General features: G+C 37.1%; 1 protein-coding gene across 1 annotated transcript in view; it reads left to right on the forward strand.

Annotated features, from left to right (window-relative positions):
* The window catches only part of LOC144976375 (uncharacterized), a 15,544-nt gene extending 628 nt beyond the window's left edge, over window positions 1-14,916 (forward strand). The window contains exons 2-6 of the mRNA XM_078920635.1: window positions 5,501-5,779; window positions 6,696-6,860; window positions 9,486-9,736; window positions 10,863-11,038; window positions 11,777-14,916. Of these exons, the coding sequence (XP_078776761.1) occupies window positions 5,501-5,779; window positions 6,696-6,860; window positions 9,486-9,736; window positions 10,863-11,038; window positions 11,777-13,136 (2,231 nt within the window). The 3' untranslated portion in view covers window positions 13,137-14,916. The remainder of the gene's footprint in view (window positions 1-5,500; window positions 5,780-6,695; window positions 6,861-9,485; window positions 9,737-10,862; window positions 11,039-11,776) is intronic.
* Window positions 14,917-15,969: the final 1,053 nt, after the last annotated feature.

A 15,969-nucleotide genomic window follows, 5' to 3' on the forward strand; every position in this document is an offset into this window, starting at 1 on the left:
ACTGAGAATGAGAGCCCGGTATGGTATCAATGTTATGGCGTGAGAAGTTTATTTAACTCTAGGCCTAATTATTAAATTAAATTCAAGTGATTGCAATGACATAGGGTTGGACAAATGATGAACATTGATTATAGAGTCTAATGTCTCAGATATGACGTATGGAATAATACAATTGTATTAGGGGGAGTGAAAAAATCAAATAGAGTTTTTATTAGAAAAAGATAATAAAAACAATAATAAAAGTAATGATGATGACGATGAATATGATGATGATGATGGTGATGATAATGATGATGATGATGATTTATATTATTATTATTATTATTATTATTATTATTATTATTATTATTATTATTATATTATTATTTATTTTATTATTATAATAGTATTATTTTTATATAAATAATAATATAATAATATAATAATAATAATAATAATAATAATAATAATAATAATAATAATAATAATAATAATAATAATGATAATAAACAAGAAGAAAAAAAACAGCATTTCAATTTCGTGTCAGTTTGAGTGCAAATTTAATTTTTAACATTTTGTTCACCCGGACATCATATATTTTGAATTGAAAAACCATTTCTCATTACCTATAGCCAATTGCTTTCTGTCTTTGTCTTGGAATGAGATAACTTGGTTTTGTCCTGACCCTGGCCGCTGGGAGGGAAACAGTCAAATGTAGTTATAATTTTGGGAGATGATATTTTTTTCCCTTGTAAATCACCTCTCTGTCATGTACTGTTATTTTTTTTTATTCTTAACATATGATTTGTAGATATATGAGTGTTATTCTTCTTAGTGGGATCTTGTGCTAGTATCTGGGTGAGATTTTTAGGTGATCTCAAACTAAGCACACTGATAGTGTGCTCTTGGAATCTACATCTGGTCCCATTACCTATAGCCAGGTAATAAAAATAATAATAATTGAGCTTTTATATAGCTCAACATCCACTAAACGTGCTTAAGGCGCTTTACGAGGGGTCCCTGGCCATTAGCCACACTTAACATGTAGGACGAGACATGACGCCTATTAGGCGATTATTACAATTGTTTCGGACTGGGACAACACTGTTAACGACCAGCTATTCATTTTACACCTGAGTACAGTGAGAGAATGTGAGTAAAGAGCCTTTTCCAAGGACTCAACTATGCACAGAGTGAGGCTCGAACCCAGGACCATCCGATCCGCAAATGAGTGTCATACCAAAAGACCTCATTTTAGCCGCATTCATCTGTATCTTGTGAAGTTGGGATATTGTTTTCTAAAGCCTTACCAAATGGCACAACACAAGGATCAGTCTTGAAATCATTGCCACCCACTTGAGTGATCATGTTTGACTTAATCAGAGATGAGATGCATAGTCTAGCACGGTTGTTTTGGTGGATTAGTGGTTCTGTGTTATGCCGATGTCAAGATTGGTCTGGGACGAGCTGGATGACTATAAAAGTAAAAGTCTGGTCTTGGCGTTGTGTCCTTGGATAAGGCATTTATAATCAAATTATCCTACTTATTTCAGTAGTTAGTGTGGAGGACCTGGCTGTAGGCAGTGATGTATATTGTATAATGATAAATAATAATGCTGAAAACTTATAATATAGCGCTATAACATAGAGACACCAGACTCAAAGCGCTTAAATCACAAATTACTTTGGCTGAAACATATCTTTCATCCACACAAGCATACACACATACACACACAAAAACACAAACACAACCCAAACCAGACCCCTATCCCGCTTCTCATACCATCTACTTAAATCGAAACAGATATGTTTTAAACGAACGTTTAAAAAATTGACCAAAAAAAATAGTATGATGTATATCGTTTGAGCATTAATTACTACAAAAGTAAGGTGCCTTACCGGTGATATCCGTGTACTGTATAGAAAGGAAATGTGGTTTCATGTGGTCTTAGTTTAGATAAAGATCGGTAATCAAGAGGTCTGAGGTTCGATCCCCAGGAAGATTTTTTGGGGATGTTCTTTTTTTTCTTGTATTTTTCTTTCTTTCTTTGTCCGGCATTGTTTCATGCACACTTTTTTGGTTTCTTTATTTTACACCAGTGCCTGCCCCCTAATTTCTCAATTTCATATGGCCTGCTGAACGAATAACGAAATCAATTTTAAGTGCATAGAGCGTGATGGATATCTGGCAATCCAGGACTGCCACATTTACAGCTTTATTTGGTATGATCTATAGACAGATTTTTTTAGAGGCCAAAATCAGCCAAATTTGGATTTCTAAATCAAAACTTTAGAGGAAAATGGTGGAAATATGGTCATTTTTATACAGAAATGGTATTTGTCTATCTGAACCATTCGGCTCATAATCAACAAGTATTTAAAAATAAAAAAGAAATTTCATAGATATGAGGGTTGCAATCAAACATTTCTTGATTGGTGGTGATGAAGTATTTTCCCTTGAAAGTCATTTTTTTTTCCTAAAAAAAAAAGAGGGGGGGGGGGGGGATACTGATTTTAAAAATTTATTTGGTAGGCCAGGAAATGCCCTGTTTAAATGTACATATTGCCTTGGTAGAGATGGATGTCATATTGTCTTGTTCAGAAGTGTGTCAAAACATTACCACTACGAAAACCACTACATTACAAGAGTGTTGAAAGACTTGGAATGCATAGCTGTAGTCAGGCAGGGAGGGATATATAATGTACTGAAGGGACAGATCTATCATTTGGGTACTTACTGACATGTCTGAGTCCCCTCCATCCTGACCTAGAGGTGAAAGGTCAGGGGTCAACAATGGCGGCAATTGCTCTTCTTTGCTACTTATAGCCCAGGCAAACACAACACGCACACACACACACACACACATACACACACACACACACACACACACACACAAACTCAAACAGACACATACAATGATTCACCTTGCAAATAGCAGATATTTATTGCTTTTCCTTGTTTGGTATGTTGTGTTGTATAATTATAATTACCCAACTGGCTTGCCAACTCAAATTTGATAGAACAAAGGGACTTGAATTGATTTTTTAACCCCCCCCCCCTCCGCTCACCTACCCAGGAAAAAATACTCCCAAAAAAAACAAACAGCAAACAATTGTACAGACAAACCTAACCAAACAAACTCACACACACACACACACACACACACAAAACACATGAACATGCATAAAAGGGTGGCAAAACAGATAGCTATCGTTTATATTACCATTACAGGACTTCAAATGAAGACAACACACAAGCATTCACACATAAACAAACACACTAAACACAAAGAAAAAAAAACAAACTAGAATAAGGGAAGATATACAGATTCAATACTATAGATAGTATGCAGATGACGTCACTCAGGCTTTTGTTATTGTTTTTGCCATCCGCGTTTGTGAGTTGTTCTCACTAAACTGTATTAACCAGACTATAAAAGTTCATGGTTACACAGAGTTTGTGTGTTGGTCCGTTATACTTCCGGATGGCAATGTTGTGAACTCCTTGGCCAAGCGCATTCTATCTATACAGGCTACCCTGATGAAAAAGATAGTGATCTTTTAAACACTCATAATCATGTGCATTGACTGGATGGGTTACAATAATATCAAAACTCCCCTATGTGGTCTTTGGATAGGGCACTTAACACACATATTTATCCCAAGTCAAAAGCAATTCTAAGCTGGTAGAAGCTGTGGACTGTAAAAAGTAATATACAAAAATTAAACTTGTGCTTTTATATAGCACAATATCCACCAATTGTGCTCAAAGTCAGAGCGCTTCACAAGGGGTTCCAAGCCAACAGTAACAATTAACATGTAGGAAGAGACATGATGCCTATTACTGTTAGGTGATATTACAATTCTTTCCATCAGAGATTAAGTTATTAAAGACGAGGTACTCATTTTACGCCTGAGTACAAGGACTCAACTATGAACCCAGGACCTTCCTATACTATGCGAATGTGAGTGCCCTACCTCAAGACCATATAACTGCGCAAATTAATCAATGCTGATGGTTTTCCCGCGATTTTTGAGTCAGAGGAGGAATTTCCTCTTTTTTGAAAAGTTATATTTCCCTCAATCAAATGAAGGCTACTGGCAGTGAGAGATTTGATGTGTGGGGGAACAAATAGGTGCAGTGTCCCACTCTCTAGAAGTTAGCTAGAGTATCAATGATACTTTATCATCTCAATAATTGGTCTCAAAATGTGTGTTGGGGGGGGGGGGGGTGATGCTGTAAAAAATAATGGGGCTTAAAGGCAATCATTCAAAATTTTCCTCCCTTTTCAGTTTTTGGCACCATCAGCACATATATATTAATTCACACATTCATAGAACCGCTTCAAAATCAAAAGGCATTTTTATCTTTTGTTCTGTTCTGAAGCTGTTATATTTCCATCTTTTGTAATTGCACATTTTTCCCCATGTAACTCAAGTGTAAATGAGTTCCTGGGTGTAGGTAGGTCTAAATTGAAAAAGAGTTCCAAACGGTTTTTGGCCAGGAAAGGCCTAAATAATTTCTAGAACTTGAACTTGAAAACCTTAAAATTGAGGGTGATGTGTAATGTATGAGATGAAAATTTGCCGGTTTTAAGGACAAATGGACTATCCTGCATTATAGTGACATAGCGGTTTTTTGCAATAAGAAATCCCAAATTTTTCAAGAAAAATCACAAATTTTGCAAACTAAAAACAGCAAATTTTGCAAAAATCTTGCAAAAAATTTGTCAAAATAGAAAGATATTTGTTTGTATTTAAGGGTTTCACGGTGTTTGCAACAAATGTAAGGTCATAACAGCGCTAGTAAAACGGACGAAAATGAGATAGTAACAAAGAAACTACTCTTGATTAATTATCTTCCATGTTCTACACGAGCCATCAAATTAAAAGAAAAAAAAAACTCGTCTTTTTTTTTCCTTTGCAAATCTCAAAAATTTGCAAAAAATGCAGATTTTACAAAAATGGGCTTTGTGTTCAGTGCTTGGTTCTGCTGCCTCTCTTTCCTCCTTGCTCTCCTCTATTGAAACAGGTTTTTTTTCCTCCGCTCCTCACCTCTCTTGACTCCCCCATCTCATTAACATCACAGGTACATCACAACATATCATAACCATGCCTTAACACTGTTCAATTATAAAAAAATTTGTTTAGAATTTTAAAACAAAAATTAAATTGGGCTTTTATATAGCGCAATATCCACTAAACATGCTCAAAGCGCTTTACAGGGGGTCCTTGGCCAACAGCAACACTCAACATTTAGGATGGGACATGATGACTGTAAGACGATATTACAATTTTTTCGGACAAAGACAACACTGTTAACGGCCAGGTACTCATTTTACACCTGACTACGGTGAGAGAATGCGAGTACATAGTCTTTTCCAAGGACTCAACTATGCGCCGAGCGAGGCTCAAACCCAGGACCTTCTGATCCGAAAGCGAGTATCATACCACAAGACCACATCGCCGCACAATTATAGTAGAAGTATAAGGTTTTAATGATTACGTTGTTTCTTTCCAGAGGAAATGGTACAGACATGTGGTGGGACAATCAATCTGAACGAATACACTGCCACGCAAATTCACTCTGGGATCCTCAAGGTGGACATGCCCACCGATTTCTCCATGTACCAGGGGAAATCCCCCGTCCAGCGTTTCTGTGACATCACCATCATGTTTGAAGGGGGCATCAACCTTCAGATTGAACTCTACTATCTGGACATCATGCCCATATCCAGTGACGTGGAAAAATGCAGCACTGGCCTTCTGGTGTTCGAGTCCAATGGGAGGGAAGTGTATGGTGAGTTATAGATTTTATATCATAGGATTACCTTTAGAGCAAACAATTCAAACTGCTTCAAAATCCCACGGACAAGAACACAAAACTACACAAATTCTTTCTTCATTAGAACTGGTCATCATGGCACCACACCTAAACGATTTCAAGGCCCGACTGACATGGGCCCGCACCCAATGAGGACGCCGTTGAAATACAACCAGACCATTGGTTTCTTCAGCACCAACCATACAGATACAGCCATGAGGCCGATGGATCCAGAGTTTGCAATGAAAATACAGCATCATTTGCTTGCTACCATTTGGATAGAATGATGTCTTTTCCAAAGTACATTCCTTCAAGAGACCCAGCTGTCCAGCTACCCAATCACTGCTGGGTGGAAAAGGGGATGAGGTCAGAAAAAGTCTCGACTATACCTTGGATCAGTATTGGTTCCTTTGTTTGGGAGGATAAATAACAATGTGAAATTGAATGTAAGCTTCAATTTAATATACGAAAACAGATAAAATGGACATTTCAGGTGTCCACTTTATCAACAAAACAATTGCCAACAACAACATGAAAATCAATATGAATTTCTTTCTAATTTTTTAACAATCAAATCGTAAAAGTAATACTGTTATATATATGACTGGCTATTCAGGAATTTGAATCTTCGATTAAAACAAATATTATGATCAGTTAGATTTGTCTTTTCACTTCAAATCATTCAAATTCGTAACATTGTTATATATACGTGGATGAAATGTTTACTACATATTTGTGAACTTTGTTGCCATTGTTAGTAGTTATTATGTATAAATGTTGTATGCATAATATGTATTTTTACCGACAATAAATAATGTATTCATTCACTCATTCATTCATTCATTCATTCATTCATTCATTCATTCATTCAACTTGAATCCTCAATATTCAGGTGGTCGTCTTTGTCGGGAGGGATGGAGATGGGAAAAAGAGCACAGAGAGAAGAAACAAGAGAAGAAGGTTGTGAAGAGTTCTCCTCTAACCTTCCGACTGATCAGTGAAGGATCGTACAAAGGATCTGGCTTTAAAGTGCATTTCAATAAATTCAGGCCATTCTGTAAGTATCGATAAACTAACCAGACTTATAGAAATCATAATTGAGCTTTGAGCTTTTATATAGCGCAGGATCAACTAAACGTGCTCAAAGCGCTTTACAAGGGGTCCCTGGATAACAACAACACTTAACATGTAGGACGGGACATGACGCCTGTTCGGTGATACTACAATTTTTTCAGACAGAGACAATGCTGTTAATGGCCAGGTACTCATTTTACATCTGAGTATGGTGAATGTGACTAAAGAGCCTTTTCCAGGGACTCAACCATGCACCGAGTGAGGCTTGAACCCAGGACCTTCTGATTCGAATGCGAGTGTCATACCACTAGCCCATATAGCCGCACATAATGAATGTTATATATTTGAAAGGAGTACATTTGTTTGTTGTTGTTTTTTTTTAAAAAGCCAATTCAAGATAGTGGCTTTAATTGTGAATTAAAAACATTTGATTGGAATTATCAAGGCTTTCACCCAAGGTGTACATATTTACAGGCCCGATAACCAAGCACACTTATTGGCTTGATTTAACATTACTTCACGGACAAATATATCACATTGCTTTTAGAGTATTTCCATTACAACATTGGGCCCATAACATATTGGTAATCAGACCTGCAAATAAGTATACACCACTTTATTGCTTCGTGCTGTTTTTTTTTTTTGATAGGGCAAGACTAATTTTATCCTTTTACTCTAAAGGATTTACTTTTTGGTTGATATGGGCACTTATACGTCACTCGTAGGCCATTCTTGTTATGGGCACTTATACGTCACTCATAGGCCATTCTTGTTATGGGCACTTATACATCACTCGTAGGCCATTCATGTTATGGGCACTTATACATTACTCGTAGGCCATTCTTGTTATGGGCACTTTTACATCACTCGTAGTCGTAGGCCATTCTTGTTATGGGCACTTATACATCACTCGTAGTCATAGGCCATTCTTGTTATGGGCACTTATAAGTCACTCGTAGTCGTAGGCCATTCTTGTTATGGGCACTTTTACATCACTCGTAGTCGTAGGCCATTCTTGTTATGGGCACTTATACGTCACTCGTAGTCGTAGGCCATTCTTGTTATGGGCACTTTTACATCACTCGTAGTCGTAGGCCATTCTTGTTATGGGCACTTTTACATCACTCGTAGTCGTAGGCCATTCTTGTTATGGGCACTTATACGTCACTCGTAGTCGTAGGCCATTCTTGTTATGGGCACTTATACGTCACTCGTAGTCGTAGGCCATTCTTGTTATGGGCACTTATACGTCACTCATAGTCGTAGGCCATTCTTGTTATGGGCACTTATACGTCACGTATCGTAGGCCATTCTTGTTATGGGCACTTATACGTCACTCGTAGGCCATTCTTGTTATGGGCACTTATACGTCACTCGTAGGCCATTCTTGTTATGGGCACTTATACGTCACTCGTAGGCCATTCTTGTTATGGGCACTTATACGTCACTCGTAGGCCATTCTTGTTATGGGCACTTATACGTCACTCGTAGTCGTAGGCCATTCTTGTTATGGACACTTATACGTCACTCGTAGGCCATTCTTGTTATGGGCACTTACACATCACTCGTAGGCCATTCTTGTTATGGGCACTTATATGTCACTCGTAGTCGTAGGCCATTCTTGTTATGGGCACCTATACGTCACTCGTAGGCCATTCTTGTTATGAGCACTTATACGTCACTCGTAGGCCATTCTTGTTATGGGCACTTATACGTCACTCGTAGGCCATTTTTGTTATGAGCACTTATACGTCACTCGTAGGCCATTCTTGTTATGGGCACTTATACGTCACTCGTAGGCCATTCTTGTTATGGGCACTTATACGTCACTCGTAGGCCATTCTTGTTATAGGCACTTATACGTCACTCGTAGGCCATTCTTGTTGTGGGCACTTATACATCACTCGTAGGCCATTCTTGTTATGGGCACTTTTACATCACTCGTAGGCCATTCTTGTTATGGGCACTTTTACATCACTCGTAGGCCATTCTTGTTATGGGCACTTATACATCACTCGTAGGCCATTTTGTTATGGGCACTTATACATCACTCGTAGGCCATTTTTGTTATGGGCACTTATACATCACTCGTAGGCCATTCTTGTTATGGGCACTTATACATCACTCGTAGGCCATTCTTGTTATGGGCACTTATACGTCACTCGTAGGCCATTCTTGTTATGGGCACTTATACATCACTCGTAGGCCATTCTTGTTATGGGCACTTATACGTCACTCGTAGGCCATTCTTGTTATGGGCACTTATACGTCACTCGTAGGCCATTCTTGTTATGGGCACTTATACGTCACTCGTAGGCCATTCTTGTTAGGCATTTCATCGTTCAGTCGATAATTGACTATTCTTGTTACTGAATTTTCTCGTTTTTTTTTATATTCAGTACTGTTTTTTGTTTAATTTACAATCTCAGATTTCTTGTGGTAAAGTTTACAATCTCAGATTTCCTGTGGTAAAGTTTACAATCTCAGATTTCTGATGGTAAAATTTACAATCTCATATTTATGGGGATAAAGTTTACAATGTTTTTTTCTCTAACATTCACCCACTATTTCAATCTGCACAATGTTGAAATTCAATTCTATCATTCAGGGCCATGCAACAATCACAGAGAATTCAAATGTGAACGTCTGCAGCGATGCGTCCATGATGACATCACATGCGATGGCTGGGACGATTGCGGTGATGATTCCGATGAAACTGAAGATGCAGGATGTGAACTTTTAACTGTGGCTGAAATCTTTGCCGTCATCATTGGTGTCTTTTTAGTGGTTGGCACTGTGGCTGCGACGGCAGTCTTCCTCATCAAATACAGGAAAATTGTGAAAAGAAATCGGTTGGAGGTAAATTTATTAATAATTGAATCACGTGTTATACCAGTCAGAAATGGTCTTTTTGTAATAAGAAATGAACAAAAATGAATATAGAACAGCTCAAAAAAAGAACAAAATACCAAACACGGAACATTTTCAGCTCAAAACCCTTTTTCAGCCAGCAACAACAAAAAACAATGAAAACATAGGGATACATCACTAACAAACCAGATCATATTTATCTTTGTTTATTACTTTTGACAGGCCACAGCGTCTAGTGGTCTAGTATCATTTTTTTTTGTAATACATTGCTTATGGATTTTCCTCCTCATTTTTCCTTTTTTTTAAAAAAACTCACTCAGCCCTAACACCGACTATATCCGTAGTATACCTGGGGTTACTTTTACCCCATGCTTATTTATTACATTTTTCTGAGACTAATTATAAGCGTGGTATGAAAGCTAATGTTTTTAATTTTTACATGTTAATGGTAGTTGAATACAACTATCTATGCACATGCTTATTTTAAATACATTTTTTTCCAATTTTGAAAAGTAGCAAAAATCTCTAGGCTTGAGTGAGTTAAAGGACTGGATTTTTAGAAATCTATTTTTTATAAACTTTAATATGCAGGTTTGTTGTAAGCGTTAAAATTCCATCAGTCTTTTTCTTGTTACCAGATTGACCACTTGTCAGATTTTGTATAATTTCTTTATGAGGCTATCAGGTCCAGTGGTATGAAACTCTCCTTTGGACCAGAAGATTCCGGGTCTGAGTCCCGCTCTAGGCAATGCAAAATTGAGCCCTTTGAAAAGGCTCTTTACTCACATTCTCTCACTGTACTCAGGGGTAAAATGATTACCTGGCTTAATAGTGTTGTCTCTGTCAAAAAAAGAAAAGTGATATCACTTTACATGCATTGTGTCTAATGTTTAGTGATGTTGTTGACTTTGGACCCCTTGTAAAGTGTTTTGAGCACATTTAGTGGATACTCTGATATATAAATGCTCTTTTTATTTCCTTGATAAGGTTTACTTTTAAGTCTGTTTACTATTTTTAGGGAAAGGCTTGGGAATTCATATTTTTTTAAAATAGCTTTTTAAAAATCTCACTCAAATTTTGGCGTTTTTAACTGTTTCTTTCATTTGATTTGCAGAGAAAAGAATCCAAGCTCGCCTTGGAGGAAGAACGACGGTCGATGAGGGAACCTTCGGTTGTTTTTCCACACCACTTCAACTCAATGGAATCGGTGAACCGGTCCCACTACTCTCGGAATAATAAAATGGACCTGGATTCTCTGATGGACAGAATGGAGCTGGACAAAGCTGACAAGTATGATGATAAATACATTGATGTATATGAATATTTATAGGATAATAATAATAATGATGATAATAATAATAATAATAATAATAATAATAATAATAATAATAATAATAATAATAATAATAATAATAATAATAATAATATATACATACATACATACATAATTCACAATGTTTCATTTATTCTCCTTATAGGCCATATGGGACATATATTTCCATTTCATACAGTACCAGTCACCTGTTGGGCGTCATTTTTGTACTAACACTTTATCTGCCATTGCTTATAGCTAGGTACTTATTCAAAACTCAGGCAAGGGGGGTAATGTATGTAAAGTGCCTTACCCAAGGACACAACTTCATGACCAGAATTTTCCCCGATCACTGTCACCACAGTGAAAATTGTTTGACTTTTTGTGACAAGATGAGATGCTGAGCTAATTTGATTAGTTTTAAAAAACAAAAGATGAGTTTCTTGTCTTAATCAGTAAACAAGGATTGCTCTGCTAGAGGGACAGCAACATGATGTGGTAGGATGACCAGTTCCTTTCCAAATCAAAAATATATGGTTGAATACTGTAACTGTAACACTGTTTTTCAATGCGTAAGGGAGCAGATTACTTTGTGAACATCCGATCCCTTGTTGGTACAATTATCCGAATGTTGAACACATGAAATCATCTCGAAGAAGTTCAAAAAATATACTTTTAATGGGTTGTGACAAAATCATCTTTTATTTTTCTTTCAGATTCTCGTGCAAAGATAACATGTCGGAAAAGTCATATAAGTCAAATCGTCATAGGTCTGAAAATGGATCAGAACGCCATGGACCTGTCAATCGCAGGAACAGGATGTCCTCTCAAGGTAGTTTGGGGAAAGGGAAAGCTGGAATTGTGGGGAGCAGTAATCCGGAACTGGATAAAGATGATAAATATAGTAATGGTGAGAGACGGGAGAGGGGAAGGAGTGGTCGGGAAGAGGACAAAGATTTGGAAGGGAGACGGAGTCAAGACAGGAAGAGATATAGTGATGATGATATTGATGATGAATATGACAGCGATAGAGAGAGGAGGAGAAGAAGGAGAAGCCGAGAAAGAAGACGATATGACAGAAGTGATGATGAGGACGATGATAGTGATTATGAAAGAAGAAGGAGGAGGAGAAGAGATAGAGATAAATATGACAGCGAGGAAGACGATGATAGCGATAGAGAGAGAAGGAGAAGGAGAAGGCGGAGGTATGAAGACAGTGATGAAGATTATGACAGTGATAGTGAGAGGAGAAGGAGGAGGAGAAGCCGTGACAGAAGACGATACGATAGTGATGAAGACTACGACAGCGATAGCGAGAGAAAGCGAAGGAGCAGGAAAAATCTGGATGAGGAAGAAAAGGGTGACAGTGACAAGGAGAGCAGCAGCAGAAGAAGAAGGAGTAAGGACAGGAGGCGTTATGATAGTGATGATGATTATGATAGTGACCGAGACAGGAGAAGAAGGAGGAGGGGGCGAGACAGCGATGAATATGATAGTGATCGAGACAGGCGGAGACGGCGAAGTCGAGACAGAAGTCGTGATTTGTCACAAGAAAATCTTGAGAAAGATCCATCCAAGCCAGCAAATGGCATTGACGAGGAAAAGATTAAAAAATCTCAGGAACCAAGTGTGAGTCAACCAGTGCCAGAAAAAACATACCCAGACCATCGGCAGCAGCCAGAGAAAGACCAGCCAGGCAGTGGTGACTCGAACAGAAGGAGCCCTTACCCTTACCAACAGCCCGAACCAGAGAGGGAAAAACCAGCACAGAGACAACCGAAACAGCAAGTCAACAATTTGAGCTCACCTCCTCCAAACCCTCCTCCAAACAATGAAGACAGAAACAGATATAGCAGAAGACCACCCAGATCAAATGGAGGTGTTGCTCCATCAGGACCTCCTGCAGAGTCGGGACCTAGCAATGCTTGGGTGCCCAGATCTGAACGAAAGAAAAACAGAAGAAGTCGAGGAGATCTTCCCCAGAATGAACTGGACAACTCTGGTGGGGACGTCTATGAAGATGTGGTGCCAAAGATTCACTTGGAAAATTTGGGTTTCAGGGAGGAATCAGTCTGAGAATACAACTTGCTATTGTTATGTTTTATGTCAGTCTGAGAATATAACATGCTGTGTTATGTTTTATGACAGTCTGAGAATATAACATGCCGTGTTATGTTTTATGAGTCTGAGAATACAACATGCTTTGTTATGGTTTACTGTTGAAAGTCTTTGCCTCTTCCTTCTATATATATGTGACGAATCACCTCAATGTGGTATTACCGATGTGAACTTATTTGCAGCTCTAATAACCCAAACTGTCATGGGGCTCACTGTTGTAATGGAAATACTCTCAAGCTATAGTCCATTACAACAATGTTAAATCAAGCCCTTAATTGTGTTTGGTTATCAGACCTGTCAATATGTATACATCGGCTATAACCTAAAGATGAACCAGATACTGAATGGTGAATTTATATTGATTTTAATCGATTCATATAGAGGGCATCTGACTCTCACTTTATAAATGTGAGAATAAATAAAATGATACAATTTCTGCAATAACACTTAACGCATGTTTTTAGATCACATGAATATTCCTGCCTACTAAAGAGATTGTGTTGGTCACAGGGGTAGGTGAGGGGTTGGGCTTTAATATAAGCTAAAAAATACTAATTTTACAGTACTGTCAACAGGGGTTACTTAGGCCATCCGGGGTTACTTAGGCCACTTAGTAGAATTTTAAAAAGTTGCTTTTTAAAAAGTTAAATTCATGAGTGCTTATTATATCTATTGGGTTCTAATTATTTAAAAGATAAAAGCTACATGTAATTTATCTTGTAAAATAAGCAATCTTGTTTTCAGTAAGTGGCCTAAGTTACCCCGGATGGCCTAAATAGCTCCAGTTGACGGTACAGGATAGAAATGTATGCCCTCTTTATGCTTCTGAATAGAAATTGAATGTAGTTTCTTGGACTATAAAAAACTGAAGATTTTGTCTTTAGATTAGAGTTATCTTGGTCATCTTGACATAATACCAGTTTGTAGATGTGGGTCACCAATGAGGTCGTGACAGGATGTCAATTTGGTGTCGCTTGTCGTGAAAAGACAAAGATTTGAACTTGTTTTGAAACTAAAGGCACTATGACACAATTATTTGTTTGAATGTTTAGAAATCTTTGAGAGTCTAGCACTTTTTAAAATTTTTATTTTTTCTATTTTTAAACCTCAGTCATGGGAGACAACCAATGTTTGTCGTCACTTTGCCAGTTTAGATTTATCTCCATCTTTTAAATACGACAATAAACAGGTATAGGGAAATTGTCCTTAAAAAAGTACTAGAGAGTCTAGTACTAAAAGTCTTACAAATTGGATCAGCTCTTAAAATGCAAGGATAATGGAGACTCTTTAAACGCCGTATGTAAAAAAAAAAATCTGAAAAATAATGAATGGCACTGTGACTGTGACAGACAAATGTATATTTTGCTGCTAGAAGCTCGAAGAAATAAATAACAATGTGAAATTGAATGTAAGCTTCACTTTAATATTCGAAAACAGATAAAATGGATGTTTCGGGTTTCCCCTTTATCAACAAAATAGGATGAATGAAACACTACAGACGATTGAGATAATGTGGTAGTGGCGTTGTTAAGATGAATAAACAAAAACAGATCTCCCCCTCCCCCCCCCCCTTCCCAATATAAAAAAAATATTATCAAAAGGTGATTTTATTTACCATATTTTATTCATACGTTTCGTCATCAATCCGTCATCAAGTGATGATTTTTCTTTTATAATTTTCCTTCTGCTTTTTTTTACCTAGTTATTGTATCACGAGTACCTTTTCAGAAACAAAAAATCCAAAATCATTTTTTCTATGGAATTCTGATTCGATCAGATCATTACCTAAAGATGTGTTCCCCCCCTTTCAAAATGAAATACCGTTGTAATAACTTTGTCCTTGCATCACATTTGACATCCAATGACTAGTTGACACAGCCTCATAAATATAGAAATGTAAGTTCTTTACCAATCTATTCATTGTCGTTATAGCATCGAGTCATTCGTAAAGTTTGTGATGTAATATTGTGTCAATTTCATATTAATGTTATGACATACCTACCCGTCCCCCCTAACCCCAATATATCAAAAGGTGACTTATTTTCATAATCACCCTAGTTTATCCTGACATTTTATCATCATCATTATCATCATCATCATTTTCCTCCTCATTGGAATCGTCATCATCATCATCATCATCATCATCATCATCATCATCATCAATATTGCCCTTTTCTACGCCATGTACCAAATTCAATAGCAGCAATTCTTTACAGTGAAGAAGAGTGCCAGTTTCTATTACTTTGACAATGATGAAAATCTACATAATTATTTATGAAATGTTGCATTGATCATCATTCTCCAATGCCTGTTGCTGAAAACATATTTTGATATCTCTATACACACATACACCCAATTGCTAATAGCCCTGATTCCACGGTTATTTCCCTTGTAAATTGTCATGTAGAATTGTTTATATATTTGCATTTTATCTTTCATTCCAATCATTTCTTATCCCTACTCTTTTTTTTTTCTTTTACTTATTACGATACAGTACTGCCTTGGTAGTTTTCTTCATATAATAAATCATTGAAAAGGGAATTGTTATATTTTGTAAGAATTTTAGATTCCTCGTGTGACTCACATGACAAATGTGACTTACCATCTGACTGCATACATTCTTATTGATGGGGCATAGAAATTCCAATAAACTTTTCTTAAATTAGATCTTAAAAAGTCATTCTTCATAATCCAATTCCCATGACATAATACCGTTTTGTGATGACGGTTCACAAATGGTAATTTCATCAGCCCACTTATGACTGTTGACTTATCGTTATATTTTTTATTT

Source organism: Berghia stephanieae, chromosome 7, assembly GCF_034508935.2.
Source record: "Berghia stephanieae isolate SIO BIC M18660-M18661 chromosome 7, UCSD_Bste_1.3, whole genome shotgun sequence".
Taxonomy (NCBI): Eukaryota; Metazoa; Mollusca; class Gastropoda; order Nudibranchia; family Aeolidiidae; genus Berghia; species Berghia stephanieae.